We start from the raw sequence: 27,666 nt of genomic DNA on the forward strand, positions 1-27,666 counted from the left end.
GCGGGGCATAGAATAAAGATAGTGAGAGCTACAAATTTGGTCCTGTACAAAGTTGGATCAATCTAGTTTTTTCGGAGCCTTTTTTCGATATACTTTTTGATGGTTGGGATGTCGCCGATGTGTTTCATCAATTCCCTTAAATGCGGATGATCATCCAGCACTTGGCCGCCAAAGAGTTCCATGATCGGGGTAGTAAAATAAGCGTAATACGCCAAGTCAGCCCATGTTAACTATATTAAGAATCGATTAGTTAAAGGTCAATTTAAAAAGTAAATTTCTTACCGCATTGCCGACCAGATATCCGCTACCGTTGTTGATTAATAGCTGCTCGATGACTTCAGCGTGAGGCTGGACCATGTCTTGATTAATTTTGTCGAATAATTCTTGCTGCTTTTCCAGATCTTTCTCTCGAGTGATGGGGCACATTCCTTAACACGCAAAAGGAAAACATGTTAATCATTCAGTCAAAGATAATTTTCACACTGCATATGTCAGTGTAGAAACGGAAACGATATACCTGCGTGGAGATAACACATGCAGTCAACAATCATGTCCGCCCTAGTTTCCTCCCATTGATTCTGTCCGGCCAGCCCGTGCTGGCGGGCTAAATATCGGGCAATGGCGTTAGATTGATGAGATTCTAAATGGACTCCATCAACTTCCAAAATGGGCACCTGTCTGAATGACGTATCTGAAGTAGAAAAAAGGGGAAATTTAAAATAATTTGGGTATACAAGAATTAATTAGGGTAATAAAACCTTGTTTGATGGACGGCCAATCGCTATGTCCACAGTGGATATCTTCGAACGGAACTCCGGCGCAGTGCAGTATTAGTCGAGCGAGATCTGCTCGGCCTCTTGCGTTGGAGTAAATCAATTTGTAGTTTGGTATTTTCACTAAAATAAGAATTAAACTGTTAAATAGATATCGACCAGGATAGAAAATACAATTTAAAAAATAATACTTTGAAGTAGTGTGTAGTCCTTCCGTGTTGAAACTGAATCCAGTCTGACGAGAATAGCGGCAGCAAATTACAGAAAAACTTATTCTGCCAAGTGTGTGGGGGTAGCGGCTACTCTTATCTTAGCGCAATTACGTGCGTGATCTCGTTTCGAGGCCAAACTTACCGTGGGTGTTGTATGAAAGATTGTAAACGATGGACTCTCGCTCACTCGAAAGAGCACCTTAATCAAGGACGTTGTTGGAGGGCAAAAATCATTACGCTTCCAGCACCCACACAAATTTAGAAACGTCACCTCATCTCTAGGCTACCCTTTTTATTGTAATCTTAAAAAATGTATCACATTGTCGTAAGGAAATAATGCGGATGTGATAATTTGGGAACAATAGGCCTGATATGGCGTATTTATCCAGATGTAACAGGACGGGTCTCGACGTATTTTTGAATGTTGGGATTGTTGCCGACCGTCTCGATTAGTTTCTTGAGATGAGGCGCCTTGGTAAGGACTTCACCTCCCAAGCGCGTCATGATGGGGGTCGTGAAATAAGCATAGTACGCGATGTCAGCCCAAGTTAACTAAATAATTAAATAGAGTTTAGCATTGAAGGGACATACAGTTTCAAAAATAAATCAACTGAACTGACCCCCTGTCCCACCAGATGACCGCTACCATTCTTGACAAGGTGTTGCTCAACCTTCTCCAAGTGTGGTTGAATTGTATCTTGGTTGACTTTATCGAATAGCTCCTTTTGCTTTACAGGATCTGTTTCCCATGTTGGTGTCCTCATTGCTGTTTATGAATAAACCCGATATGAAGTTTCATGCCCATAACAAATACAACAATTATCTATAGAAAAATACCTCCATGCAAATCATAGATGCAGTCAACATACATGTCGGCTTGGCTCTGTTCCCAGTCGTTTTGACCAGCCAGTCCATGTTGGCGGGCCAAGTAGCGAGCAATTGTGTGCGACTGAGCCAACATTTTCTCTCCATCTACCTCCAACACAGGGACTTGTCCAAACGGCATTTCTGAAAATGTCAATTAGAATATTATTTCTACATTTCTGGATAAAAAGTGAAAATAATGTTAAAAATTACTGGATTTAAATGCAGGCCAATCTTTGCCCTCGAAACGGAAATCCTCGAAAGGAACACCGGCGCAGTGCAAAATCAAACGAGAAAGTTCTCCTCGTCCTCGGACATTGAAGTAGTAGAGTTTGTAGCCCGGCATTTTTCAAGGCACTCTGATAACATTTCGCTTTTGTCATTAGAAAATAGGCAAAACATTTTGCGTCGAAATATCATTTTTACCTGATTCAGATAACAGCTGATTAATTCGACAGACGATGTGTCAAAACACAACACGGCACCTAACGGAGCAGAAAAGGACTGAACCAAAAACTGTGCGTTCAACGTTTGAAAAATATTTATGAAAATGCGATAAGCATAAAGCAGAGATAATATATATGGGCATATGGCTTATAAAAGCTGATAAAGCTTTTAAACTCTTGTCAGAGTCTGATGTCAACCTCCATTCTTCCAACGTTCAAAAGCTCAAAATAAAAATCTTGTATTGATTATGTATTTAGTTTTCCCATTAGCGATTTATAACTCAAAGACAACTTAAATCCCGAACGTCAACAAAGAAATCACGTGAAAAAGAAACGATTGTAAAAGTATTTTTAAAAACTTTAGTCCTCTCCCAAAAGATAACCGAATATCTGACTTAATATGTATATATCCAGTCAATTATTTGAAAAAGGTTTATCGTGTTATTTGTTATGAACGGATTGCACGATTTCTTTTTGACGACGACGACGACGATCCGGGACTGTTATATTAGCCACTCAGGAATTCCTGTCGTGTATTCGACAGAGAGTTATATTTATATGAATGCGGATGATGAAATATCATTCAGTCTGTCAACTCATTGGTCACGATTTTCTTCCGAGTTCAACAGCATATTATACAACAATCTGATATGCTGAGCCCTACGTGTATATTAATACTACGCAAGTATAGACGCGTGATTTAGCATAAACAATTTAACATTGAACCACGTTGGATCCGGACAGTACTGGATTTTTCTGCTGGATGCGCGCCGACTGCCGTGAATAGCCGCACTCCTTTTCGCAGCAAGCCAATTACGGTGGTAAAACGGATGCAGGTGTAATTATGCAGTTGGCGTGTTCACGAGCTTCATTACCCAAAATATAAGGAAAAACATTAAAATTCCAATAACCAACGCTGAGGTCAGCGCCATCTGCCATCCTAAAAATGAAGCCCACCAAAGTAACAAAACACATGTGTTTTCTTTTTTGAAATCAAACGAGTGCAAATAAGGTCACGATTTGGATATCTATCTTTTGGATTGAGAATAAAAGTCGGCCAATTAAAGGAATTTTTCGTCAAAGTGATTTTAATGACACGTAAAAAAAATGGCGTGCAACGTTATTAAATATTGGGTATTGCAGTCTGCTGGTGGAATCAAGTTTGTCAGAGATGGCATGTGCAGAGGCACTTATCACGAAAACCGGTGCTATTATATATCCATGTTGACGAACGAGTTCTTCCAGTCTTATGTGTCACTGCAGAGGAGGCATCATTTCAAACTCTTTTTTGAATGAAATTTGTCGGAATGTAAGACAGGTCTCAGCTATAACATGTTTCATTGATATTGTTCTTATTTCTCTTGCATGTAGATGAGTTTCAACAGGTTTGCATTGAGATTTGATGCTTTTTCCCAAAAGTAGCTGTTGAATATTCCCCCGTCTCACCAACCTACTGGCACACATTGGTTTCGTTTGCAGATTGTTACAAAATTTCAATCGCAAGCCAGGTAGGCATGGAACAGATGAAATCAATTGCAGTTTGCATTCAATTTGACATTCCCAGTGGATGGGTATCTTATATAATTGAAACCCTACCCTCCCGTTCAATCGATCAACAGATGGCTCTTTAAAAAAAATTAGTGCCAGTTCTCATATTTTGTTTGATTTCCAGAATATGCTGATGGCAGGGGGTGAACCCAACGTACTGACCGAACCTGACCAGTTCACGAAAAAAATCCACATACAAGTTGCTGCGCCAATCGGTTCAAAGATCACCTTAAACTCCTTATCGTCAGTTTCCTGCTGTCAAAATGTCGCCCCAGATGTTTCGGTTCCGCAGAAGGGGCTAATAAAAAACATTAGCAAAGTGAAATCTGGTACTCGGACACCACCACCAGCTTTTCGGGATCGAAAACAACAAACAAACAGAATAAATAGGAGAATCATATCGTTTTCGTCAAAAACCCAGCACACTTGTTGGCGGTGGGGACGTTGAGGATGAAACTGGAGCCTCTGATCCAGCTGTACCCAAGTGACCTTTGATGGCCCCTGTTATTTCTTATTTTCCAGTTTAAACTGTGCTGTGTCTCATCTCGGTGAATGAGTCTATCGCCAATGTATCAATAACGATCAACAGTCAATCCTGTCCTTGAGGAACTCTCTTGTTGTAATCATTTGGGTACAAGTTAACAGATCAACGGGGGTCAATCTATGTACATGATGCAGTTGGCAACTTATTTGATTCGGGGAAAAAGAGATGGCCAGTCTTTTTCGCCGTCCCATCTTGACAGAACCTGTCCATTCAGGCCTTTTCTTTTCCCTTTTATTTCAAATCCTCCTCTCCCCCTTTTCCACCCATTCGTCACCTCCCACTATCCCATCTGACTTGCCCAGCTGTGTGTGCGTGTGTGTGTGTATATATGCGCTTCATCAGCTGGGCTACTGCTACCCCCCAGTCGACGGCCGATCGCCCAGCCAATTGGACGTGCCCCCTTTTGTCTCTCTCTCCTTTTTTATTTTTGTTATTTTTGAAAAAATCAAATTGAAAATAATCGGAAAATATTTTTCAGTGATGAACTTCAGTGTGTTTAGCTCTTAATTAAAAAACATTTGGAAAGAAAACAAACAAATCGGTTTGGAAAATGCTGATGAGGCGTCATCATCATCCGGAATCGCCGGATTACTATTCGTCGCTGGCAGCGGCCTCCGCCGGAGTCACAAGTCCGTCGTTGTCACTGGGGATCATCTCGTCATCGCTAGAGGTATGTAGCTTTTTCAATTTGATTATTTGTCTTGTCTCTTATTTTTTCGCTTTTCTTTTTATCGTTTCTCCCACCGTTTGTGTTTGGGGATTACGAAAAAAACCAAAAATATTTCAGTGTCCACCCGTTGTGTGTTTGTCTCATTTTGTCAAAACGGAATCTTGTATCTCTCGATAAGGAGAGTTTTTTGACGATGTCGAACACACACACAACACACACTGACTTTCCTTGTTTGACAATATTTTATTGCCCAATCACCCCAGCTCTCAGAGATGTTTTTTTTTAATTGGACGCCAGCCACACAGTCCAGGGTGCGATTTGACGAACAGCAGATGTCGAGCAAAAATCATTTCCAGATGGGGCACGTGCTGGAAAAAGCCAAAATAAAAATGATGGGAGGGTTCAACAAAACTAGAACATTTTTCTAATTATTTAATTGTGTCAGAAGAAGGAAAATTATTCTCTTTCTCCCTTCAATGCAATTCAAAACGTTTCGGCGGCAAGTTTCTTCTTTTTTAAAAGAGAAAAGAAAAAAAAAGGAACTTATTTTTTTGTCTGTGTGTCTGTGTGTCTCTCGAGTTGCACAGAGCCGCGCGCCAGGATCCGGGACAGTCTGGCGCCACGGGTCCAGGCGCGCTGACGACTTGTAAAGCGCCTGGGCTGGGCAAACTGGCTACTACTATACTATATGCTGCCATGAGATGTATATGTACGCGCGCCAGCAGGTCCTTATATATACTGGCCCGACTCTTTGGAGCCTCTTTTTTTTTTCTTTTTTGTTTTTTGTCTTTTATTTTTGTGTGTGTGTTAAGATTTGGGGTGCAAGTCAATTCTTTTTTCCCCCCCACTGAAATTTTTATTTTATTTTATTTTAATTTAAAATTTTTGTCTCGTGCGCGCGATGGGTAAAAATTATGAAATTTTAGTTTTGGTTATTTTACACCCCCGCCACCTGTCTCACCTGTACGTCGCCACCTGCTCCTTCGGCGGTCGTTTTGTAATTATTATTTTTATTTTTAAACTTATTTCAACGAAAAAAAGATGTGCAAACAGACACATGTGTCAATTAGATTCGTTTTTATCGCCTTATAAGGTATGAGAGAGAAAGAAGCTCTTTCGGTCAATTAATAATTCCAGAAAAAGAATAAAAAAACGTGTTTCTTTTGTTTGTTTTTTGGCGGGGGGTTTGTTTGATTGGACGGACGTGTTGGCGATTGGTCACGAAATCATTTTCGGGAGAAGAGCGGCTGTGGGTCAATTTTTTAATGTCCTTTTTCTTTACTTAAAAAAAAAGGAAAACATGCTTAATGCAGCGGAATTATATTTTGTTTGAGGAGCCAAAAAAGAAATTTGAAACGCGCGGGGTTTTTTTCGTCTTCTTTTTTTTTTTGAAAAGAGGCGCCAGACTGTCGGGCGTGAGGGCTTACATAAGAAACAAGGCGCGTTCAACTCTTCCTTTTTCTTTCTTCAACATTTTGTTTGTTGCAATTCCGAATAGAAAAAAATTTAAAAAATTTAAATTCTTTGGAGAGACCCTGTCCTATCTCGATATTGAAAAGTTCAAGTGATGGTGGGTGGGGTGGGGTGATTATATAATCCGAGTCAATAAAAGTAAAAAAATGTCGGTGGTGACCCACGGTCACCACCTTTTCCCCTCACATCACGGTTCGTGATTCTCTTTGACTCTCATCTTTTGTTCTAAACGGCACGCACCGGAGATAGATCACACGCCAGACGTCATTTGGGGTTTTCTTTTGGCCGTGCCGAAATCAAATAAAAAGAAACTTCTTCTCTTTTTTTATTTTATTTGTCGAGTGTGCTGGGCGCGTTCAATGTCGTGATAAAGCACACAACACCCTAAATACCCCCAGTAACAAACCAGGTTAAAAAACAAAACCCCAAAAAAACTGCCAATCAAAGATATTTTCTTATATGTACCCCGTGAGCGGATTGGGAGAGAGCCACACCTGCCACAACACACCGCCGGCTGTTGACTTTATTTTCTTCTTTCTATCCTTCGTGAGCTTCTCTTTTTAATTTTTAAAATTATTTTTTTCGCCCGCCCGTTTGTTTTCGCAGCTGTTGTTTACGCGTGCGTCTGTTTATTGCCCAACACAACAAACATTGGGGGTGGCAGTGGTGGTGGTGGTGGACTGGCGGATCAAAAAGAACGAACCCCGCCCAGTATTTGTCACGATGAAATGCAAATTGCCTTGCCAGCTGTGTGGACACAAGAGTAGGTGTCTACTACTAAATGTCGTGATTTCATTTCACATTTCAAATTCTTTTCATGTCCCCAAATAAGATTCTTTTTATTTCCCAGTTGCCTGGTGTTCCAGGACGACGATCGTGTCAATAAAAACAAAAAGAAAAGAAAAAAAAAGTTTCGCCCAAAAACAACGAAAGTCTAGTCTCCCCCCTCGATAAGTTTAGCTAGACTCTTTTTCTCTGCGTGCAGCTGGAACATCTGTTGCTCGGAGATCGGTCCTTCGGCGTGCTGCCCGGTCGACTTTAAGCTGGGCTGCTGGAACACACGTATTTATAGTTGGGAAACAAACAAACACATCGAAATGAAAAACTATAGAAAAAGAAGAAGAAGATGGGCACCCGAAAATGTGTTTATCCAGGCACATGTCCAGAGCGATAGCGTCCGTCTTCTTCTTCTTCTTCTCTCCACGTCGCAGTTGATGAAAACCCCCCAAGGAATGTTGTTCTTCCCGTGCCAAAGGGGATGAGGTCGGGCCATATGGTCGACAAAACAACTGACCAACACCAACAACTTTTTTCTCTCTCCTTCCGTCGGAAAATCAAATAATTTTAAAAAACATCTGGTCCGTCCAGGATTTTTTTTGCTCTGCGCGTGTCAATCTCGGCCAGTGATTCTTATCGGCCAGCAGGCGAAAAAAATAATTTTTAATAGCTACTACGTGATGAGGAAATCCAGATTTTTATTGTGACTAGCTTTTTTTCCAGCCTCGATAAAAACGTTATCGATCAAACTTTGTTGTGTCTGTCCGTCTCCGATTGGGCAATGGTCGAATCAGAAATGTGTTTTTCTAGTCCAGCTGGTCCATCCAATCAATTTGGCCACACCCTTTTTTTGTCTATCGTCTCTGCTGGGCGGTTTGTGTGAATATTGGGCAACTGTTTGACATTTTCTTTCTCCCCCATTTTGATTCCTTTAAATAGAAAATGCCACTGGAATTGAGATTGAGGAGATCGGATGACCTGCTGAGACTGGCGGCGTCTGGACGACGGGAGCGGGCCGGCGCACTCGACGAGGAGCTGTCGCCCAAGACGGAATGCAGTGAGGACAGCGTCGAAATCCGATCGACACCCATGCGGATTCATCACCGAAAGCCTCAAATCATTTTACGACCCAACGCCGTTCTGGCCTCTCCTCTGCACTCGTCCTCGTTAAAACGGCCCAGCAGCAGCAGCAGCACCTACCCACCCAATAAAATGTCGAACTGGATGGATTCCGAACAGCCGGATGAGAAGAGAATGCGACTAATGGCGGGCCAGCAGCAGCCGCCACCTTTGACACATTTTTATCATCCGGCATCTGCTCAACATCAAAATGTTCTCAAATTAGCCGGCCAGCAGCAGCATCAGCATCCGCACGAATTGCTACTCCTGGAAGCTGAGAGGAACCGGCTGTTCCATCATTGGATGAGACCCAACAATTGGCCGCTTCCGCACGTTCACCCGGCGGCCGAATCTTCGGCCGCCCACCACCTCATGACGTCGGCACTTCATTACCACTACCCTCACCTGCTCCAGCAACAACAACAACAACATCATCATCAGGGCCACAACTACAATTTACCTCCGCATCCGTTCCTGCATCCGTCGTCGCCGGCTTCTGCGGCAGCGGCGGCCTCCATTTTCAATTTGTCCTACGGCCATTTGTTACCTCATCCGATTTTTCATCATCAAAGGCCGGCGGCGTTTTTCTCGACCCCGCCATCCGGCGGAATCGGCAAAACTCTTCCGCCGCTGTCGCCCATCTGCGCTCGATCCGTCACACCTCCGCCGCCTCCGCCTTCAATACTTGGACCACTTCCTCCGCTGATTCCGGTCGGCGGATCCCAGTCTCCCCGTCACATTGGGCAGCCGCCGCTGCCTCCACCGGATTTCAATCACAAGAAAATGCCAAACACTTCCGGCGAATCTTCTTCTCCATCGGCGACGTCATTGACGATCGGCAAGAAGACCAACAAGAAATCCGCCATCCATATAGCCGGAAGGACTAGCCAAGCAACCAAAGAGTCGAGAAAACATCCGAGCGATTCCGGATGCGACCGCAAATTCTCCAGCAAAACGGCTGACGTCGTCATCGCCGTCAAGCCTCCGGTTCTTCCGCTTTTCCTCAGCGTCGAGACGCTGTTGAGCCGTGAGAAACCGGCGCCGGTGGAAAAAATCCGGCCGGAAGAAAGATTCCGCCATGCGGAATCGGAAGAAGAAGAAGAGATGGAAGAAGAAGAAATTCACTGGAGGAGCTCGTCGTCGGCCTTCAGGGACGGGCCGGACGGTTTCCAGCCGTCGGCTGCGTCTGGAGGAGCCTCGATGGCCGGCAGTGCAAGTCACCGGAATTACAAGAACATGACGCGAGAGAGGCGGATGCAGGCCAATGCCCGCGAGCGGACCCGGGTGCACACCATCAGCTCGGCGTTCGAGGCCCTGCGGCGGGCCGTCCCTTCATTTTCGCACGGCCAACGCCTTTCGAAATTGTCCATTTTGCGGGTGGCGTCCGCCTACATCGCCGCCCTGGGCCAATTGGCCGGCGATGAAGACTCGACGCAAGAATCCAGCGCTCAAATTGCAAGAGACGAGGAAAAGGACCATCAGACAACAACAACAACAACAACCACTGGCCGTCGCCAATTAGCCGAGTGCGTCGACCGTTGCACCCGCACTCTAATGACAGAAGGTCAACTCCTCCGCCGGAATAGGAAGCGATCGGGCGTGGCCAACGGCCGGCAGCCCAGCGACGACGAAGACGATTGAAATTCAATTTTTCTGCAAAAATAATAATAATTGTCTTGTACATAATGTCGATACAACAACAAAAAATTCAGAATTTAAATAAATATTATATTGAAATTAAGATTTTATTTCTCGACCTGTCAAATTGATAAATTTGTTAGACGTCAAAATCGGACGGCGTTATTTCCTTTTTTATTTTTATTTTATTGTTGTTGATTAAAAAATTTTTGTTTCATATTTCCCGCCGCCGACGAGCGGCTGACAAAATCTTTTTGATTTGTCGACGGCCTTTTTGTTTCTCTTATTTCGACTGTTGAGGTCACGCGGTTTGAAAAGAATTCGCCGCCTGGAACCCAACAACAACAACAAAATAATTCTCAAAGGAAATTGAAAAATAAAAAAAAAGATGTCGCATCTTATCGGCGTTTTGATTTGAAAGAAGACGAAAAAAAATTTCACAAGTTGTTCGCCGCCGCCGCACAGACTCCTCCCCGCCCGATTGCGTCGAATCTCGGCGTTGCGCCAGTCGGCAGTCTGGCACGTTAATCCCGGCGCTTTGCTCAGCCAACCAATCGCAGATGAGACGAGTCCACAACCAAACTTTTTTTTTGTCATTTCTTCCCCAAAAAACAAAACAAAAATCTTTTAAGTTAATTATTTTTCTTTCGAAACAAAAGAAGAAAATGAAAAAAAAGCGATTGGAGACTCGACTACAAGATGAACTGTTAAAAATCTTGTTCACACACAGAAAGAGAAAAGAGCCGACAAGAAAAAAAGATGGGGGGGTGTCTCTATAGTTTCTCTCCCAGGTGGGAGAATATCACAAAAAGACACAAGGTGGTGGCTGCTGCTGCTGGTCGGTGTGTAAATGTGGCGGCAGGACGGTCGGCGCCAGGTATTACAACCTGACAGACAGTCAAGACAAGAGGAGGGGGGGAAGGTTTATGTACCCCCAGGTGAGAACGAAAAAGAATCGAGAGATTTTTATTTTATTTTTTTAAAAAGAATAAAATCATTATTGCATCGTCAGCGTCCGGACTTTGTTGAATGAATTTTTTTATTTTGTCTGGATAAGATTTGTTTTTTTATTATTATTAAAATAAAAAAGGGAATTAAATGGCGAACGGTAGCTGCTACCCAGCTAGCTAGAGAATAGAGAATGAGATTTTATTTACAAGTTTAACAATGTTCTGTGTTCAGTTGTTCACGCACGAATGGGAGAAGCTGTGGAAAGCCCAAGAGGGTTCCTGCAGGGTCTGATTATGTTTCGGTCTTTTACAGTTTAATTATCTGCGGGTTTTTTCGTGCAAATCTTTACTTTTATTGAGACGGACGATTAGATACACAAACAATCACGATCCGTTCGAGCGTTGGTGAGACAACCGCTTTGATCGTTTTGGATTTGAGGGTCGATTTAATTTTCTATCGATATTTTATCATTTGGCTAATTAGCAGATTAGTGTCGTCTGCTTTCGTTTTGTTTACAAGTTATTTACGAAAAAGAGAATAAGTTCCAGATTACAAAGTCAAAACGAACACTTTGTGCACGAGAAATTAGCAGAACAAGTAAAATTACAAAAATGTGGTCGTCGCGTGAACTTTGTGGTGTCACCATGCTCTCCACTCTGTTCTCAGGTAAATAAAAGTAGGCCTAAGAATACAAATGCAATGATTATGAGAGATTGAGAGCTTAGATAGAAGCTAGTTTAAACCCTGTTCCCCACAGCCCCCTGTTGATGAATGGCAGTTTGTTTGCACTCATGTTTTAAACTTTTTGTTTGTGCAGATTGGAGGCCTGAGCCAGCCATATTGGCAACACGATATGCAAGTTTTGCTTTTGCTGCTATCTGATCTATGTCATCAGCAGCAATCTCAGTTTCATCGCTTGGGTAATGATTTTCGTTACAAAGATTCTTGTTGTGACCTGCTAGATATTTTTTAATGACGCAATGACTTGCACAAAAACACTGCATTACATGGGCAGCTTAAATTCCCCTGCTTATCAACAATTAGAGTTTAACCCACAGTCTTGTTTTCAACTTTTCCTTCCTTGTTGCTTCTGTCAATATAATTTTCGTAACCCATTTTTATCTTTTATTTAGGCAAACAGCATCCCATCTAATTGGTGACATTCTTCCCATATGAGTGTGGGTTCACGACGAGTCTGAGGCCCCTTTTTCCCACCTGCTGGTGGATTCAACACTTAACTGCGGATGGATGGAGCACTTGTGGATGCCTGGCCAGGCTTAAAAGGTAGGACAAATGTAAATTTATTCTTTCCTATTTGACTATGTGGTGGTTGCTTTGATTATAAATCGTTACATAGTATATACGCGGGTTAACGATTGAGACTAGAACATTTTATGACCATGAGGGACCTGGTGCCGCCACACCGGCACCTCCTCGTTACGCTAGTCCCGCGGGATAATTTGAATGAGAGAGAATTTCTTTGTTTTTTTTGTTTGTGGTTCTCCATTCACGAATGTTTGGACGACTCGATAACAATTTGAATTCGAGAATGCCGGCGGGTAACAACAGCCCCGTCCCTTCGGTAATGATCCGTCATCACCCAGAGCCTTATGAGATAATAAATCGTATAATCGAATCAGAGAAAATATGCACAGCTGGTGCCCTCGGGCGCCAATCTAAAAGACTGGCCGGATCGACACACTAATACATAACCATTCACGTCATTCGTAACACGATCATCTGCGATATGCAACACGACTTAATTGTTACGAAACGCATTCGTGATGAATTATTTCAACCTAAAAATAAGAATTAAAAGAAAAACAAAAATGTTTCTTTTTTCTCTTTCGGGAGTGGCTGAATAGAACAGCAGGTGCCGTGATGGAATTCAATAGGAAAAAAGGAGACGATTATTTCTCACTCTACCGTACACTGTACACGTTATTAAAATGTTACGCCATTTTGATTTAAAAAAGAAGAATGTTTTAATGGGGTGTCTATCACATGTATATACGGTCGTGACTGACCACCCGCGAATCTAATCTTTTTCATCAGCTGGGGAAAATCATGTCATCATCTTCCAACAGCAACGGTGGGGGCAAAGGTTTTTTTAATAATAGAATTATTCACGCAACCATCACTTGGGCTTCAAGATCATTACCTATTCGCCCGAGGGCATTGTAGATTTTTTTATTTCGAATTCTTCACGGCCTTCATCTTTTTTAAATTATAATTTTAAAAAATAAAATTGTTACACATTTTCTGAATGCGAAAAATTTTTTTCGATATTTTTATTTTTTTTTGGGGACTGGCATTGTTTCATCCATTTTCATTCGTGTCAGTTATTAGAAGAAACAGAAAAGATCAGGCAGAGGGGGCAAAACTAAAAATCCTTAATTTTTTGGCAATCTCCATCTGTACAACCGAGTTTTGATCGATGGTTTTCCATTTCTTTTTTCTTCTTCTCTCTGAAATAAAATTCGGCCCCTCCCACTCGGTTGGGTGCGAATACAGCACGCCAAAAAAACATCATCCGTCATCTGCCTTTTTCTAATACTTTGGCTGGACACTGTGAGCTGTGTGCTGGCCGCCCCCCTCATGTTGGCAGTCCCATTTGGACGGAATTTGTTACAACAGCAAATGCTGCTCTTTTTATTATTATAGGAAGGAAAACTTATCTCGTAAATGATAATGCGGAGAAAATAAAACAAACAAAAATTCGTTTCCGTTTTATTTTTTCGTGAAAGTATAAAACAATCGAAAAATAAAACATTTTCGGATGGCGCCAAAAGTATTTTTTTTTTAAATTTAGACGCGACTTGTGTCTGTACAAAAGACAAAAGAAAAAATTTGAAAATGTTGATGGCGGCACCTGCCTCCTTTCAAGTGTTATTTCAAGAATGACGAGGATTTATATATATATATATGCCTTCTCAACCCCCTTTTGTATCCTTTTGGAAATTTTTCATTTTTTATTTATTTATACGCTGCTGTCGCCCTATAAAGATATACTGGCGCCATCCAGGAATTCATTCCAGCTCCCACCCCACCCCTCAACAAACTTCTGTACATATAATATAATACGATTTAGAAATTAATCCGATATCAATTCTTATAGATGTGCGCAATCACCGGCAATTTTGTGCCACGCCTATTTTTTTCAAAAATTCTCCGCGGGACATTTTCTTTTTTAAATCATTGTACATGTTCCTCTTTTTATTTTTTTTTACCTGTATCGCATTACACCTTTTGTTTGGCGCAGGTATATCGATAGGTTGGAAAAAAAGGCCAACACATTTTGTACGTCCGTTTTTAAAAACAAAAGAATCAAATTCTCTTTTTTCTCTTTAAAAAATCTACGTGCGCGCGAGCGCATATGAATTGGGGGAGGTGATTAAACAACACACGACTCTGGTGTTGTAGGTACGTACACACGCCGTGAGACGAGTTTAGAAAATGAGGGGCGACAGGGAGGCGCCAAAAGATTCTTCTTTTCTTTTCCGCCCTCCCACCTCAGACATAGTCGAAGACACCACCACCATTGCACAGTAGGGGGGTTCCAGGTTGTTCGGCGGCTCCCAGGTATATTAGGGGAGGGGGTGTCGGGGGCCTCTATACACCAAACATGCGAAAGTGTACACCTTTTAACAACTTTTTATTTTTTTTATTTTTTTTTGTTACCTGGTAATTGAAGCGGCTCGTTCAAATAAACTTTTTTTTTTCTTTTTTAAAATCTTTGAACAATAAAAAATTCAACATTTCGGTAGCTATTTAGAAAAGAATAATGATAATGAACGTTTTACAAAGTGTTGCTTTTTATTTTTTAAGATTCTAGTCATTCTACGAGTGAGTGAAAGAAGCGATAAAAATGTTGATTACGGCGACCAAGAAAACGAGTCCGATCGTCGCGTGATTAATCAAATTGATCCAAAATAATTTGGCCTGGATATTCGGTTGTTGGTCAGCATCACCTTGCAACTCGCTGTTGGTCGCGCTATCCAATTTCGATTGGATGTAAGAGCCGAAAATTAACAGAAAGCCCACAGTAATCTGCCAAACGTTTTCCATTATCAAATTGAATTTTTTAAAAAGATCATTTTGATAACGAGTTCACCTGGAATAGAATGCTAATGGAAATGAGAACGATGCTGGTCGTCCGTTCTTGGCTTTCGCTGCTGACGACGGCGTTTTGCAGCTGATTGGCGTTGGCCGTCAGGAAAGCGAAATCCATCAGTCCGTTGGCCAATGTTTTCTTGTTGTTTATTCCTTCCGAAATCATGATTGAATTGTTTTGTCGCCATCCGGCAGTAGAATTTGCATCGGGACCGTCCCTTGTATTTGTATCGCTCTACAATTCATTTTGATGTACTATTTTACTTAATCCATTTTAAATCAATCATTTGTAGTAGAATACCTCATTATTGCGTCCGAATGAAAACAAATTTTTGATTGAATCCTTCCATGTCACCTTCTTTTGATTCGCATTCTGCATTACGACATCCAAATCAATTGCTATTTTAAAAAATGTAATTACTTAAAATTATGGTAATTTACCTGGTTATTAACTGGCTGGACAGGTTGCTGTTCAGCACCAGATTCTTCGATCGAATTGATTTCAGATGGAATCTCAATGGTTGAATTGATTTCGCCAGTCGACTCGGCCATTGTTAATGTACACGTACCTAACTGCTCAGTAGCGTCCGACTTCCGAAATGCAACTGAAACTTTTTGAAGGAAATAACTTCCTATTTTGTAATCAAGGTGTAATAAAAATAAGTTATTTTATCTTGTTTTATAACACCCCTCTCAGCATAGCAAATAACAACCGGAATGATAAGATGGTGATTCAAAAAATGAAAAACGAAATCTTTATAACGTCCTCATTCACCCGGTTTATTTTCTTTGTCGTGGGGAATAAAACAATTCAAAATAACCTGTGTGCTGCTGCCTAAAATGGACTTTTCAAATAATTCTTAGAAATAATTTCGAATCAAATTGCCAATTTGCCAAACGGTTTCAACTGGCGGCGTCTCTGGTGGCGTATCCGGATCCGTGTTGGTGTTAACGCTCTTGGTTCCGGTGGCGAAGGCCGCAATGAAAATGTTGATGATGGCGATCATGAATACCAGAGCGATCGTCCAGTGATCGATCAAATTCAACGCTCTCGCTCGCCATTGCAGATAGGCGGCCAGCGAAGCTTTCGAATTGGGATCGGTAGTGTTGCGGTTGATCGGGATCGGCTTAGCTTGGATGTAGGACCCGGAAATCAGGAGAACGCCAGCCACAATCTACACGTAACACACTTTCAAATCAGTCGAAATAGTCTAGAAGAATTGAGGATTGAAATCACCTGCAGGAAAATGCTGGACGAGATGAGGGCGATGCTGACGATGCGATCGATATCGTACGCTCGGGCAGACAGAGCGTAGTGCAGCTGATTGGCGTTGGCCGTCAGGAAAGCGAAATCCATCAGTCCGTTGGCCAACGTTTTCTTGTTGTTGAATCCGTCCGAAATGATGGTGAAATCGGCATCCTGTTGCGGGGCCGCTGCTGCTGGCAACTTGTTACCGGCAGCAGCAGCAGCAACCGCACCTGCTGGCAAATTCTTATTTCCGTTGGCCGTTGCGTTATTTCCGACGACCGCAACTGGACCACCGATTTCCCCGTCCATTGCATTTGTTAACATCTTTTTTAATTTTTAATGATATAAATTAATTTGTGGTTATGTAATTATTCAATGGGAAAATTAGACCTCGTTGGGATTGCCAAATTGGCCAGGTGATTTATTGAATGATAAAGCATTTTTGATTCCATCCGTCCACGGATGTGACGCCTTCGCTTCCGCTGGATCCGTTGATGACTAAATCAAAATTTAATTCACAGTAATAAAATGATTAAATTGATGCCAATTAAATTAAACCTCGTTGAGAGCGTCGGCGGTAGTTTCCGATTTTCCTATCGAGAAGACACTTTTTAATCCGGAGGTGAATCGGCTGGGCGTGGCTTCCTGAGTTAACTGGCCATCCGATGGCTCATCTTGCTGGAGTGTTTCCCCATCCTGCGCTGGTGTTGATGAAGATTTGCCAAAGGGAAGAATATTCTTAAATCCGGATGTAAATCTACTGGGCTTGGCTTCCTGAGTCAATTCAAATATTTGATATTGAATTTAGAGAGTTGAATTGATGTGGTTAACCAAGTCCAAGAGTAAAGCTGTTATCTGAGACTAAAGTAAAACTGTGATATCATTCTCTGTGTTTTGTCAGCGGTGAAAGTGATAAGCTGAACTCAACTTACTACTCGAACTGTCTTAACATTGCAACTTACTTTAATTGCAATCAGCTCATATTTGATGCTAATACCTGGCCATCCACTTGCTGTTCTTGTTGAGTATTTTCATCATCCGCTGGTGGTGTTGAAGATTTGCCGAATGAAAGGACATTCTTAAATCTGGAAGGGAATCTGCTGGATTTGGCTTCCTGATTTTTAATTCAAGTTGGTGTCATAACAATTTTGATGACGTAATTATGGTGATACCTGGCCATCCGTTAGTGGTTCTTGCTGCGTAGTTTCCCCATCCGCTGCTGGTGTCGAGGATTTACCGAATGGAAGGACATTCTTGAATCCGGATGTGAATTTACTCTTTGATTTACCTTTGCTGTTATTCTTCATTTATCGTTGTACAATCAATTAAATTTCATTGAATTGTAAACTGGCACGTTCAAATAATACCTCGTCACCAGGGGTTAGCTCATTTTCATCTATGACGTCTTCTTCTTCCACTTCAACCGGATAAATTGCCGAGCGGATAGGTTCCGGAACAACAACAGGTGTGATTTCGTCAGCCTCGAAAGGATCCATCCCTTATAGAGCCGTTTGTGTCTAAATAACTGAACATGAAATTCAATCAACACTCAGCCTCCCCAATCAGTTGCTGTCCCCAACTTTGATGATGATAAGAAATGTTCTTTTTTCTTTTATCGCACACTTGATTTGATAAATTTAAATCTTTTGTAATACGTGCATCTCTATCGTATACACTACGACCAAAATGTAGTAGGCCTGTACGATAAAACTAAATCCATCCATAAGTCATCCGTCGCTCAAAACATTTTAGAATAAATTATTGTTTATCCGTAGGCCCATTTTGATAGAGGAAAAATACAAAAGACAAGCTACTGGCGTCTGTCCTTTTAACCAAAAAATCTAAAAAACAAAAGTCTATACACACGACTGACGGGGGGCAGCAGCTATAGGATGACGCCACAGCGGCGCCTCCAATCTATTGGCCATTCCGACCGAGTCGCGTCGCGTCGTCGCACCTGTTGGTTTGCTGTTTGGAATCTCGGAATTTGTTTTCACCTTTTTTGGGGTCTTTGGCTGGAGAAATAAACATTTTTTTTTCATGATGGTTGAAAGAAAAAACAAAAGAAAAGAACTTGTGTGTGTGCATTGCGATTCGGAAGGTTAAAGGATGACGGGGGGTACAGGTGTCGAAGTGCACACACACACATCGGGAGTCGGAGGGAAAAGGGAAATTGCTGAGCTTCTTGGAATAACATAAGAGTCGCTGCTGGACATTGGCGCCGGGTTGTTGATGACTTTTTCCTTGACTCTCTCTACACTTTTCCAGCGGAGGTGTAGACACACACACACACCACGGGTTTCTTTTTATTCCCTGATGTTGTTTTTTGATACACATTTTCTTTTTCCTTTTTTATTTTTTGTTTTAAAAATTTTTATTTGTGGGAAGAAGCTCCTGGTGGTGGGCCATCATCTCAGTGGGAGATCAATCCCTTTGGAATTTGATACTTGTTTGAATATAGAAAAACAAAAGGGAAAATGTTCACACTCGATGAAAACGAATGCAACGCTCTTGTTTGATTAACTCCTTTTTTTTCGGGTGGAATTATTGAGGGATTTACGAGTTGGATTCCATCCAAAAGTTGTGGGGTTTTGATTTCAAAAAATGAATTATTTCTGGGAAATTTGTTTGTGACGAGGGGGGGGAATTCCGAATGGACTTCCGCCCTCGTCGCCATCTGTCGTTGGATTTATTCACCATGTGGTGATGACATCATCTATCAGAAGAATTTTGATGACAAAGTAAAATATTTTTAGGTTGAGCAACAACGAAAGTCTTTTTCCCGTCTGAGGAACTGCCAACAAATCTGTAAAAATCGACGACATCTTACGTTTTTATTCCATTTTTCAATCGCCATTATTGACTGTGATCGCTATTCAAAATTACCCACCCTCCCCCGCGCCGTTGAAATTGGGCACTGTCGTTGGGGAGAGAAGTGAAAAAAGAAAAACAACAAGATGAGTTTTCTGTTGTAAGTTTTCATTTGTTGTTTATCAGTCAGAAACGAACTAGCCCAGAGAGAGTCGTTGTGGTTGTTGGTCTCTAATCAATTGTTTTGTTTACATCCATGGCTGACGGCCGTTTGCTTCGCAATCGCAGTGGGAGCCGTTCGTCCAAGACGTTCAAACCCAAGAAGAACATACCTGAAGGAACTCATCAGTATGATTTGATGAAACATGCAGCTGCCACACTTGGCTCAGGCAATCTGAGATTAGCAGTCATGCTGCCAGATGGAGAAGATCAGAATGAATGGGTCGCTGTCAACAGTGAGTAATCACATTCTTGTAGATTTCCCGAATCACGACTAGACATTCTCTTTGTCTCCTTCCAGCTGTTGACTTCTTCAATCAGATCAACATGCTGTACGGCACAATCACAGAGTTTTGCACAGAAGAAAGCTGCCCCATCATGTCTGCTGGCCCAAAGTACGAATACCACTGGGCAGATGGTCAAACAGTTAAGAAACCCATCAAATGTTCTGCTCCAAAGTACATTGACTACCTCATGACCTGGGTGCAGGATCAGTTGGATGATGAAAATCTATTTCCATCCAAAATCGGTGAGTCATTTTATTGATGCTGATAACAAAATGGTAAACAATAGTGACACAGACTGGACTTTGTCTTGGCAGGTGTTCCATTCCCCAGAAACTTTTTATCAATAGCCAAAACTATACTGAAGCGCCTTTTCCGTGTCTATGCTCACATTTATCATCAGCATTTCCCCGAGGTGGTACAGCTTGGGGAAGAAGCACACCTCAATACCTCTTTCAAACATTTCATCTACTTTGTCCAGGTCAGTAAAGTTTGATCGAAGAAACAAATATATTTTAAAATCTTGTATTAAACGACTTCAATTTGAAATTTATCAGGAATTTAGTTTAATTGATAGAAGGGAGCTGGCTCCTCTCCAAGAATTAATTGACAAGCTCGCCAACAAAGAAGGAAGATGAACTAGTTGTCGCGGATCGTGTTGTTGCAGCCACTTCATATCATTTTTTTATTCATGAGGCCTTGAAACTGTCAACTAGAGTCTGCTGTCAATTCGTTTTACTTTTTCACAAGGATTTATACGTAGGATCTGCCCTTCCATCAATGCCACCGTGCATCTTTATCACACACACACACACACGATTGATAACTCCCCAAAACTTCACCAGAAGGATCGGTCTATCTTTACAAATGTATCCTATTATTGATCGTCACAAAATTGTTTAGGGAAAGCGTATGATTCGAAAAGAAAAATTTTAAAAAAGTGCTTTGTCCACATTGATGAGTGAGATCCCCCCCCCCCCCATAATCACGTCACATTTTTTAAAAGAAATCCTAGCGCGATGATTTTCCTTTTTGCTTTCATGATGATGGCGTTTTCCTCCCATCTCTGATGAAGTTTCCGAGATAAAAAAAAAGCCTCTCCCTTGTTAGACTGTCGGTGAAACAAAAAAAAAAATTATACTTTATATTATTATTATATAAATAATTTTGCGCGCAAGTTGAGAACGGCCACGAAAATGTTCTTGTTCTTTTTTGTTTGTTTACCTTGTAAGTGTAAATAAACAAGTCATGTAAATACATATACAGACATCGGTACACAGGATTCTTTTGGTCCGCGAAATTCCCTCGAGTATATTGGATCGTTTTAATTGGAAAATGAAAGATACAAGGAAAAAAGGCGTATAAAACTCGCGTAATAATAATAGGAAGGCACAGCAGTTAAAAAAGTAGATCGACGGTGTAGTTTACATGTTAGACTAATAAGTCAAAGAGTCTAGTTCCTTTTTAGAAAAATTAAAAAATTACAGGGGAACTATCGTCAGCGCTGCCAGTGTTCGAAGAATTTGCGTAACATCTTGCACAGCTGAGTTGGAGCATCCGACATGATATCATGGCCGGATTCTGGTATCACCTCAAGGAAAGCACGTGGAATAGTCTAAAAGAAGGGTACACAAAGTTAACTAGTTAGTTCCAGTCGATTGAGTTTGAAATGAACAAGAACGACTTACTCTTTCCATTTCGCACATCTCGACCAAGGAGACAAACGGATCCTTTAGTCCGTGAACGAGGAGTGTGGGCATCACTATTTTGCGGTGGAAGGCAACATCGCCTTCTGGCCACACCTGACCAACTGCCAGGTTGTGACGGACGTAGGAAGGAAGACTTTGAAGGTAGACCGAGTCGTGCAGGCAACTTTTCCCTGTTGTTAAGAAATGACAAAATAAGAATATTGAAACGTTGTTCGATTGGGTGAGATCGACAAGCGTTACCGCGAGGCCCGTAGAAGACATTTCTCCTCATTCCGCATGGAAGAATGCTACGAAGGCAATGAAGCAACGAAGCTGGAAGCTTCCATTCGCGACGCCACTGGACGGGCGGTGCGAGCGGAGTTGGGCCACCGCTGCTCAGCAAAGCCAACAGGGTAACATTGGCACTTCTTTGTCGCGAAAGAGCCACGGCGAATGAACAACTGAAATGACACAAAGAGATGAATGTTGCAAATTCTTTTGACCGAAAATGGTTTTGAAGCGAAATCTCACCCATAGCCGTGACCAATTAACACACATTTTCGTCCGTTGGATATGTGTGCGTCAAAGACGCTAATAACGTCTCCCAGTAGTTTTCTGAAAGTGTACGACTTTTCTACAAATGGTGTGTGACTGAAACCGTGTCCTAGCAAGTCCACACTAAGGACTTCATAGCCAAGGCTAGCAAAGTGGTGCATGAGGATCTTCCAGCATTCAGAGGATTCCCCAGCACCATGAATGAAATACAGTAAAGGCTTGTTGACATGTTGCTGTTTGAATTCATTAGCAGTGGTTACAGTTGCACCAGGGTCACTAGGGGAACCTTCGAAAGCCAAATTTACAACACCGTTTTTGTTTTCAGTTTGAGCAGGTTCAGATGTTTGAGAAGAGATTTGATTGCTAGCTTCATGTGATGCCTCTTGGATGATTTGAGATGACTGTTCAACTGCAAAGGTAGATATGACTTTCAGATCTGTGCTAGTATCACTGGTTTCGGTTTTGGGGGTCTTGTCTGCTGCTGGCAGTCGATTCTTAATGAGTCCAATGATATTCTGTTTTTGAAGGTGTTCAGCTTGGAACCGTTTGACAGTTCTCAGCGGTCTTGACCATTTGGAGAACCAGTATTCTTCATTGGACGAGTCAGATTCATATCCTTTGTCATCACACACCACCTTCTTGGCGAATGCAGATAGTGAATGATCTTTTGATGCCAGTATGTCACAGCTTAACGAAGGGTCGATGTGAACTACACAGATAACTCGTTTTCCTTTTTTGCCAAGTGTCATGAAGTCCGAATCATTGGGTAGTGAACTGACTGGGGCCACTTTTCGCCGTGAACACGGGCACCAAACACAGCTGAAGAACCCACGAAACCAAGAAAATCTGTTGCCATTTCGTTGTAGACTATTTTCTGTTGTCATACTCATTTTACACCAAGGCACCCAACCCGGGCGGTTTCAACTTTCCTCACAAAACGTAACAAACCTAAAAAAGGTCAGCTTAAATAATTCATGACCAGCAGTGAAAGGCGAAAAAGGCACTGTTTGTAAACAACTGTCAAATATTCACTTTTGGAGGTGGTCCTAATCAAACAAATAATTTGTCGGAGAAAATTGAAAATCGGCGACCAAAAAAATTGTTAAACTTCCACTTCACCAACTTTGGATGGATTTTATCAATCAGAAAATTTTTTGCAATTAAGGACGACTTTATTACAGCATTTATCGCAAAGATTTAGCTTTGATTGAAAATCTCCGTGTTAAAATGTCCTCCCCTCGCTCTCTTCCGAATCGGCTGTGACGCCATTGTTTAGGCAAACCCGAGACTGACTGTTGTTATTTCGTTCTCGGTTTACGAAAATCGTTCGAGGGGCATAAAAGTGGCTTCATGGAGAAGCAGGAACCCAATTATGCCTTACGACCAAGAAGGTCGACAACTAAAGGGAAATATCGTGAAATGCTCGGCATCAACCATTATCAAGAAAACGGCACTGATAGCTGCGTGGAAACAATGGATAACGAATTGCCGACTGATGGTGCGAACAAGGGATGCAAAATATTCCTTCTACCACTAGTGGTTTCAGGTGAAAGTGATATTCTCGCAGACAACACGATTGAGATTGAAATATCTGAAGATGTTTGTGTGTCAGACCTACCTGAGGCAGTTTATGTGAATGATGACGAACTTAAAGAAACACAGTTAGAAATAAGAACACCGGAAAACCCACTAAGGCACATTGAAGAAATCCTGAAGAAGAATGACCAACTAATTGAAAGTATTCCTGAACCACCTAGTTTTAAAAAGCGTGGGAAAAGCCTCAAAGACGAAAAAAATACTGAGACTTGTGAATCTTCCAGGAGCAGTATGTAGTTTCAACTTCATTGACGATCATCAGCTTGATGTTTCTTTTGGTTTCCAGGTACTACCACAAAGAAAAGGGTGGATGTCTTCTTGGAATCGGAGACAAATGTAAATGATGTACACAATAATGAAGTCAAAACTGATCCCTTAATTTACCAAGACCACCCAAAGAGTCATTTAAAGAGTGGAAATTCAAAGAAACAAGTATCAGAGAAAAGGTAACAGCAATAATTCAACTGATCACATGCTTGAATGATGAATTATGAATTTACAGTGATTCAGGTGAGGATGCTGAAGAGGGGAAAGAAACTTCGGGTGAGCCATTTGTTTGCGATATTTGTGGTAAGACTTTGAAGCATCAAAAGTCGCTTTACTCCCACCGGCGGACACACACAGACGCCAAAGCAGTGTGCCACATTTGCGGAGCGACTCTCAAAAGCTCTCGCTACCTTCACCATCACCTACTGCTCCATAAAGATGTAGAAAAACCCCATAAATGTGACAAATGTGGCAAAAGTTTTTTTTCAAGCAGTGCCCTCAAAGGTTTGTGAGTATTCTCTTTTGTAATGCCATTTCGCTTAGAGCTCTAACCTGTATTCGTAATTTAGTTCACCACTATTACAATCATGAAGAACATCCTGGCCGCTTCCAGTGCACCGTATGTGGAAAAAATTTTAAAGCTAAGCAAGGATTACAGGTAAAAGCGCTTTCTTTCATATTTCATAATCAATCGATGTAATTCATTGCGTTCTTTAACAGTTTCATATGGATTCTCATTCCAACGAGTTGCGGTATGAGTGCTCATACTGTCACAAGCGCTTCAGAGGATTCAAGACCTGTCGAGTCCACGAACTGCGTCATCGAGAAGCCAACGAACCCAACAAATTTAATTGTAAAATTTGCGGAAAACTGTTCAAAACTCGGCAAACATTAAAAGTAAGGCTAGAGACATTTCGGAGGCTGTGTTCTTTAAATTGTGATTCATTGGTTTTTTTTTAATGGTGGATACCAGAACCACGAAGACGTCCATGCATCCTTCAACAGATACCAGTGTTCTCTCTGCGAGAAACGTTTCAAATTACGCAAATCCTGCTTGGCCCATATCCGGGTTCACCATACAGACCATGATCGCACGGAAACTCAGCAATCCATTGTCGCCGACGAGGTTCTTTTTTTTTTTAAATAAATATTTGTACTACTTTCTCTTACGTTATATAACACCAAATTTACGTATTAGGGAGAGATGGCCATTGAGTCCTTGCTAGCCGATGGAGAGGAATACGTAGTAACGCTTGAAGAAAGTACCGAAGGAGAAGTGCTCTTGGAAGACGGTCAAGAAGAGACTTTGGAAATTATTGTTCCAGAAGCTGATGTAGAATGTGAAGTTGCAAATGTTTCATAAACAGTCTAAAAGGTCAAACTTAAATCTGGCACTTCCCCAAAGGTAAAATAAACCAATTTAAGATGCGTTTCCAAATAAATGTATTTTTTTTAGTATTCTTGGTAGGTATTTAAACATTTAACATAGGATGGTAATAATAAGGGATGGAGGTTTTCATTCTTAATTTTATTCTTTTTAAGAATGTCACTTGTCAGCACGCTACTTAAAAAACAAACAAACAGCAAAACAGCTAATTACGATCCACACCTACTTTAACGGTTTCAATTGGATCGGTTATAAAGTTTATCGAGCGCATCGCATGATTGCATTTTGAACGAATTAGCTCTGTCCATCATTGTTTTATCTCCATATTGGCGAGCACGCCAGAGAAGACTTTCTCTTTGACTCCTTTCGCGGTAGCAATTATGGCGTAACATTCCAACATACTCTTCTTCAATGTTAGCTTCTAATCTGCGCAAATTTCCATCGTAGTACTCGTTGAAATTCTCCTTTACGTAGTATGGCACCTTCAGCGCTGTAGTGTGCTTTTCCAGGGAATATTTACTAAAAGAATAAAAGGTAATTTTAAAAGAATTTCTACTTTAATGATATTTAGATTGGGCTTTCGACACTTACTTTGATTTTTGGAACGCATAAATTGGATCGGAGACCAGAAAATTGCTCATTACAGATAAGAAGACTAGAATTAAAATAGGCATGAGCTGCAACAATAGTCCACTTCCAACAGATCCCTGCTACAAATATAAAAGAAATCAATTTGGTGTAATGGGTTAAATATTAGCAGAGCTCAACATACTTGATTTGCATTTTCAGCACGTTGTCTTTCCCATTGGCGTCCACGTCTTACATAAACATTAGGTCCACCGAAGGACCCACCAAAAAACATATTGAAGAGTTCCTCTGCGCTAACTTCAGCTGGAAATCAAACGATGTGTCAAATAACATTACAAAAGAAGGAATTAAAGATTGTGAACGTACCTTCAAATCCTCTCGAAAAATCGTGTCGATTACCACGGTGAGAATGTCTTCTCATACTTGATTGTTGATCTTCAAGAGGTCCATAGAGATCATACTGCTTCCTCTTTTCCGTGTCGTTTAGAATGGCAAACGCATTTCCAATTGCTGACAGATCAAATAAGGTATGAATGGTACAAAATGTTTATAACATTTTATAAAAATATAATGTTTTACCTTTGAATGCTTCACTTGCACCAGGGCACTAATGTTACATGACAGAAATAATGAAACAATTATGATGAAAAAAATTATTCTAAACATAATTTTGGTTTTTGCAATGCAAAATACCTTGTTTTTGTCAGGATGAAATTGTAGGGCTTGTTTACGGTAAGCTTTTTTCAAGTCAGAGTCTGTAGCTTCTTTGGTTACACCAAGAATTTCATAATAGTCTTTGCATTGCTTTATTTTTTTTACTGCTTCAATCTGTTCTTGTGTGTAATCGTTTGATGCTGGCTCTGCTTGAGGAGCACGGCGCTGATGCAAGTTTGGTTGATCACCAGACTTCTCTTCACTGGAGGGGTTCTCATTCTCATTTGCATCATCCTCTGCACCCCCACTCAAAAAGTCAAGTAAATCTGTGGATATTTGGATACACATGAGTAAAATGTGATTAGAGAAGTAAAATACAACAAAACTATAAAACAGTAGTAGGGACTATTTGATGATTATATTGAGCAACTTACCTTTAGCTTTTTGAGTAGGATAAAGTTTCTCAGCTTTTATTAAGAACCTTTTGGCTTTGGCTCTATCACCAAGTTTCATATAATTCGTCGCTAAATCTATACATCGAAGACTTTCTTCTTTGTTTCCATCCATGTTGCTCAATGGATGGGGCTTGGTGCAGTAATGATATAATGAAACGTCAAAACAGATAACAAGGAATGAATACACAACTCTTTTACGGTTTACCCCAGTTTGGTGGCTCTTAATAAATCGGCTGCTATGTCTGCTTCTGCAAATCTCCAACGAATCAACGATTCAAGAATTTCCATCGATGCACGATAGTGATTGATTATCATATAATGAAAAAATATCAAAAATCAACCTTATCAACATCCAAAAATTATATCAGGCATAATATGCAATTATTTATAAATATATTTTAAATTATTATAGATGTATAAACACATTATTTTTGCAATAAAAAACTTCCAAAAACAAAAAGTTCATATGGCAACTGCCTCTAGCTCACCAGTTGTTATGCAAATTTGTGATCACAAACTACATAGAACTACAAAATTAGTTTGTGAATTCGTGATTCGTCAAACTCTGGTTCAACTGCTCCAACGAAGAATTGAAAAATGTGTTTACTGTTTCGTATGAAAGCAAGGAAGTTTCTGCAAGACGGTTCACAGATCCTAATTTAAAGGGTTTTGAAAAGACTTGCTGTGGAAATCACAAAATATGTTTACACGTGTGTGTGGTGTGGATACAACTGATTTTTTACTCGGATGAAACGTCAATGAAAATGTAAGTTTTAACCTCTTTA

At 41.1% G+C, this 27,666-nt stretch overlaps 8 protein-coding genes and 1 long non-coding RNA gene across 15 annotated transcripts; 4 read left to right on the forward strand and 5 right to left on the reverse strand.

The window, feature by feature from the left end:
• Window positions 1–36: 36 nt before the first annotated feature.
• On the reverse strand, window positions 37–2,405 carry LOC124203534. Its single transcript, XM_046600207.1, has 10 exons — window positions 2,276–2,405; window positions 2,063–2,208; window positions 1,823–1,993; window positions 1,606–1,751; window positions 1,374–1,537; window positions 965–1,008; window positions 759–896; window positions 518–691; window positions 283–428; window positions 37–230 (listed from the first exon to the last, which is right to left on the reverse strand). The coding sequence occupies exons 2-10, from the start codon at window positions 2,193–2,195 to the stop codon at window positions 63–65; spliced, it is 1,284 nt and encodes a 427-aa protein (XP_046456163.1). The 5' UTR covers window positions 2,196–2,208; window positions 2,276–2,405; the 3' UTR covers window positions 37–62.
• Window positions 2,406–3,306: 901 nt separating this feature from the next.
• Window positions 3,307–10,460, forward strand: LOC124203799. 2 transcript variants are annotated; one of them, XM_046600651.1, is made up of 4 exons: window positions 3,307–3,604; window positions 3,667–3,803; window positions 3,968–5,057; window positions 8,247–10,460. In XM_046600651.1, exons 3-4 carry the CDS (start codon window positions 4,938–4,940, stop codon window positions 10,065–10,067), a joined length of 1,941 nt encoding a protein of 646 aa, XP_046456607.1. In that variant the 5' UTR covers window positions 3,307–3,604; window positions 3,667–3,803; window positions 3,968–4,937; the 3' UTR covers window positions 10,068–10,460. The 2 variants fall into 2 exon arrangements, with proteins under 2 accessions (XP_046456607.1, XP_046456608.1); XM_046600652.1 differs by having other exon boundaries at window positions 3,307–3,803.
• Window positions 10,461–11,172: 712 nt separating this feature from the next.
• On the forward strand, window positions 11,173–13,812 carry LOC124203849. The gene is made up of 3 exons (XR_006878653.1): window positions 11,173–11,681; window positions 11,833–11,935; window positions 12,149–13,812. It is a non-coding gene; the product is annotated as an uncharacterized LOC124203849 (long non-coding RNA).
• Window positions 13,813–14,667: 855 nt separating this feature from the next.
• On the reverse strand, window positions 14,668–15,722 carry LOC124203836 (ninjurin-1-like). Its single transcript, XM_046600712.1, has 4 exons — window positions 15,570–15,722; window positions 15,430–15,501; window positions 15,130–15,363; window positions 14,668–15,065 (listed from the first exon to the last, which is right to left on the reverse strand). The coding sequence occupies exons 1-4, from the start codon at window positions 15,678–15,680 to the stop codon at window positions 14,856–14,858; spliced, it is 627 nt and encodes a 208-aa protein (XP_046456668.1). The 5' UTR covers window positions 15,681–15,722; the 3' UTR covers window positions 14,668–14,855.
• A 161-nt stretch (window positions 15,723–15,883) lies between these two features.
• On the reverse strand, window positions 15,884–18,086 carry LOC124203813. 2 transcript variants are annotated; one of them, XM_046600674.1, is made up of 8 exons: window positions 17,745–18,086; window positions 17,550–17,678; window positions 17,375–17,491; window positions 17,209–17,238; window positions 16,936–17,151; window positions 16,768–16,875; window positions 16,366–16,701; window positions 15,884–16,303 (listed from the first exon to the last, which is right to left on the reverse strand). In XM_046600674.1, exons 1-8 carry the CDS (start codon window positions 17,871–17,873, stop codon window positions 15,989–15,991), a joined length of 1,380 nt encoding a protein of 459 aa, XP_046456630.1. In that variant the 5' UTR covers window positions 17,874–18,086; the 3' UTR covers window positions 15,884–15,988. The 2 variants fall into 2 exon arrangements, with proteins under 2 accessions (XP_046456630.1, XP_046456631.1); XM_046600675.1 differs by lacking the exon at window positions 17,209–17,238 and having other exon boundaries at window positions 17,745–18,081.
• Window positions 18,087–18,628: 542 nt separating this feature from the next.
• Window positions 18,629–20,966, forward strand: LOC124203835 (MOB kinase activator 1B). 2 transcript variants are annotated; one of them, XM_046600711.1, is made up of 5 exons: window positions 18,629–19,348; window positions 19,477–19,643; window positions 19,709–19,936; window positions 20,009–20,172; window positions 20,249–20,966. In XM_046600711.1, the coding sequence occupies exons 1-5, from the start codon at window positions 19,335–19,337 to the stop codon at window positions 20,327–20,329; spliced, it is 654 nt and encodes a 217-aa protein (XP_046456667.1). In that variant the 5' UTR covers window positions 18,629–19,334; the 3' UTR covers window positions 20,330–20,966. The 2 variants fall into 2 exon arrangements, with proteins under 2 accessions (XP_046456667.1, XP_046456666.1); XM_046600710.1 differs by having other exon boundaries at window positions 19,081–19,643.
• Window positions 20,967–20,973: 7 nt separating this feature from the next.
• Window positions 20,974–23,053, reverse strand: LOC124203815 (protein ABHD8-like). Its single transcript, XM_046600677.1, has 4 exons — window positions 21,911–23,053; window positions 21,641–21,840; window positions 21,380–21,570; window positions 20,974–21,306 (listed from the first exon to the last, which is right to left on the reverse strand). Exons 1-4 carry the CDS (start codon window positions 22,822–22,824, stop codon window positions 21,190–21,192), a joined length of 1,422 nt encoding a protein of 473 aa, XP_046456633.1. The 5' UTR covers window positions 22,825–23,053; the 3' UTR covers window positions 20,974–21,189.
• A 231-nt stretch (window positions 23,054–23,284) lies between these two features.
• On the forward strand, window positions 23,285–25,250 carry LOC124203808 (zinc finger protein 391-like). The gene is made up of 7 exons (XM_046600668.1): window positions 23,285–23,759; window positions 23,817–23,976; window positions 24,033–24,301; window positions 24,367–24,455; window positions 24,518–24,694; window positions 24,771–24,923; window positions 24,996–25,250. The coding sequence occupies exons 1-7, from the start codon at window positions 23,285–23,287 to the stop codon at window positions 25,158–25,160; spliced, it is 1,488 nt and encodes a 495-aa protein (XP_046456624.1). The 3' UTR covers window positions 25,161–25,250.
• Window positions 25,224–27,167, reverse strand: LOC124203823 (dnaJ homolog subfamily B member 12-like). 4 transcript variants are annotated; one of them, XM_046600694.1, is made up of 8 exons: window positions 27,087–27,167; window positions 26,861–27,011; window positions 26,466–26,752; window positions 26,352–26,379; window positions 26,139–26,282; window positions 25,957–26,075; window positions 25,776–25,891; window positions 25,224–25,703 (listed from the first exon to the last, which is right to left on the reverse strand). In XM_046600694.1, exons 2-8 carry the CDS (start codon window positions 26,991–26,993, stop codon window positions 25,421–25,423), a joined length of 1,110 nt encoding a protein of 369 aa, XP_046456650.1. In that variant the 5' UTR covers window positions 26,994–27,011; window positions 27,087–27,167; the 3' UTR covers window positions 25,224–25,420. The 4 variants fall into 4 exon arrangements, with proteins under 4 accessions (XP_046456650.1, XP_046456647.1, XP_046456649.1 ...); XM_046600691.1 differs by having other exon boundaries at window positions 25,776–25,894; XM_046600693.1 differs by having other exon boundaries at window positions 26,861–27,152.
• Between the last annotated feature and the right edge of the window lie 499 nt (window positions 27,168–27,666).

The sequence above is a fragment of the Daphnia pulex genome, chromosome 10 (genome assembly GCF_021134715.1).
Source record: "Daphnia pulex isolate KAP4 chromosome 10, ASM2113471v1".
In the NCBI taxonomy this organism is placed as follows: domain Eukaryota; kingdom Metazoa; phylum Arthropoda; class Branchiopoda; order Diplostraca; family Daphniidae; genus Daphnia; species Daphnia pulex.

Coding starts and splice junctions, on each gene's coding strand:
- LOC124203534 (XM_046600207.1), bottom strand. CDS start 2,195: ATGCCGGGCTACAAACTCTACTACTTCAATGTCCGAGGACGAGGAGAA. Junction 1,994..2,062: donor TTGGCCTGCATTTAAATCCA/GTAATTTTTAAC, acceptor TGACATTTTCAG/AAATGCCGTTTGGACAAGTC. Junction 1,752..1,822: donor CATCTATGATTTGCATGGAG/GTATTTTTCTAT, acceptor ATTCATAAACAG/CAATGAGGACACCAACATGG.
- LOC124203799 (XM_046600652.1), top strand. CDS start 4,938: ATGCTGATGAGGCGTCATCATCATCCGGAATCGCCGGATTACTATTCG. Junction 5,058..8,246: donor TCATCTCGTCATCGCTAGAG/GTATGTAGCTTT, acceptor TCCTTTAAATAG/AAAATGCCACTGGAATTGAG.
- LOC124203836 (XM_046600712.1), bottom strand. CDS start 15,680: ATGGCCGAGTCGACTGGCGAAATCAATTCAACCATTGAGATTCCATCT. Junction 15,364..15,429: donor CATTCGGACGCAATAATGAG/GTATTCTACTAC, acceptor AATGAATTGTAG/AGCGATACAAATACAAGGGA. Junction 15,066..15,129: donor CCATTAGCATTCTATTCCAG/GTGAACTCGTTA, acceptor AACGTTTGGCAG/ATTACTGTGGGCTTTCTGTT.
- LOC124203813 (XM_046600674.1), bottom strand. CDS start 17,873: ATGGATCCTTTCGAGGCTGACGAAATCACACCTGTTGTTGTTCCGGAA. Junction 16,876..16,935: donor CCGCCGACGCTCTCAACGAG/GTTTAATTTAAT, acceptor ATTTTGATTTAG/TCATCAACGGATCCAGCGGA. Junction 16,702..16,767: donor AATTTGGCAATCCCAACGAG/GTCTAATTTTCC, acceptor AAATTAAAAAAG/ATGTTAACAAATGCAATGGA.
- LOC124203835 (XM_046600710.1), top strand. CDS start 19,445: ATGGCTGACGGCCGTTTGCTTCGCAATCGCAGTGGGAGCCGTTCGTCC. Junction 19,644..19,708: donor TGAATGGGTCGCTGTCAACA/GTGAGTAATCAC, acceptor GTCTCCTTCCAG/CTGTTGACTTCTTCAATCAG. Junction 20,173..20,248: donor ATTTCATCTACTTTGTCCAG/GTCAGTAAAGTT, acceptor GAAATTTATCAG/GAATTTAGTTTAATTGATAG.
- LOC124203815 (XM_046600677.1), bottom strand. CDS start 22,824: ATGAGTATGACAACAGAAAATAGTCTACAACGAAATGGCAACAGATTT. Junction 21,841..21,910: donor TTAATTGGTCACGGCTATGG/GTGAGATTTCGC, acceptor GTGTCATTTCAG/TTGTTCATTCGCCGTGGCTC. Junction 21,307..21,379: donor AGATGTGCGAAATGGAAAGA/GTAAGTCGTTCT, acceptor CCCTTCTTTTAG/ACTATTCCACGTGCTTTCCT.
- LOC124203808 (XM_046600668.1), top strand. CDS start 23,285: ATGGAGAAGCAGGAACCCAATTATGCCTTACGACCAAGAAGGTCGACA. Junction 23,760..23,816: donor TTGTGAATCTTCCAGGAGCA/GTATGTAGTTTC, acceptor TTTGGTTTCCAG/GTACTACCACAAAGAAAAGG. Junction 24,302..24,366: donor TTCAAGCAGTGCCCTCAAAG/GTTTGTGAGTAT, acceptor TTCGTAATTTAG/TTCACCACTATTACAATCAT.
- LOC124203823 (XM_046600691.1), bottom strand. CDS start 26,993: ATGGATGGAAACAAAGAAGAAAGTCTTCGATGTATAGATTTAGCGACG. Junction 26,753..26,860: donor TCCTACTCAAAAAGCTAAAG/GTAAGTTGCTCA, acceptor AAATATCCACAG/ATTTACTTGACTTTTTGAGT. Junction 26,076..26,138: donor TTTTTCGAGAGGATTTGAAG/GTACGTTCACAA, acceptor TTTGATTTCCAG/CTGAAGTTAGCGCAGAGGAA.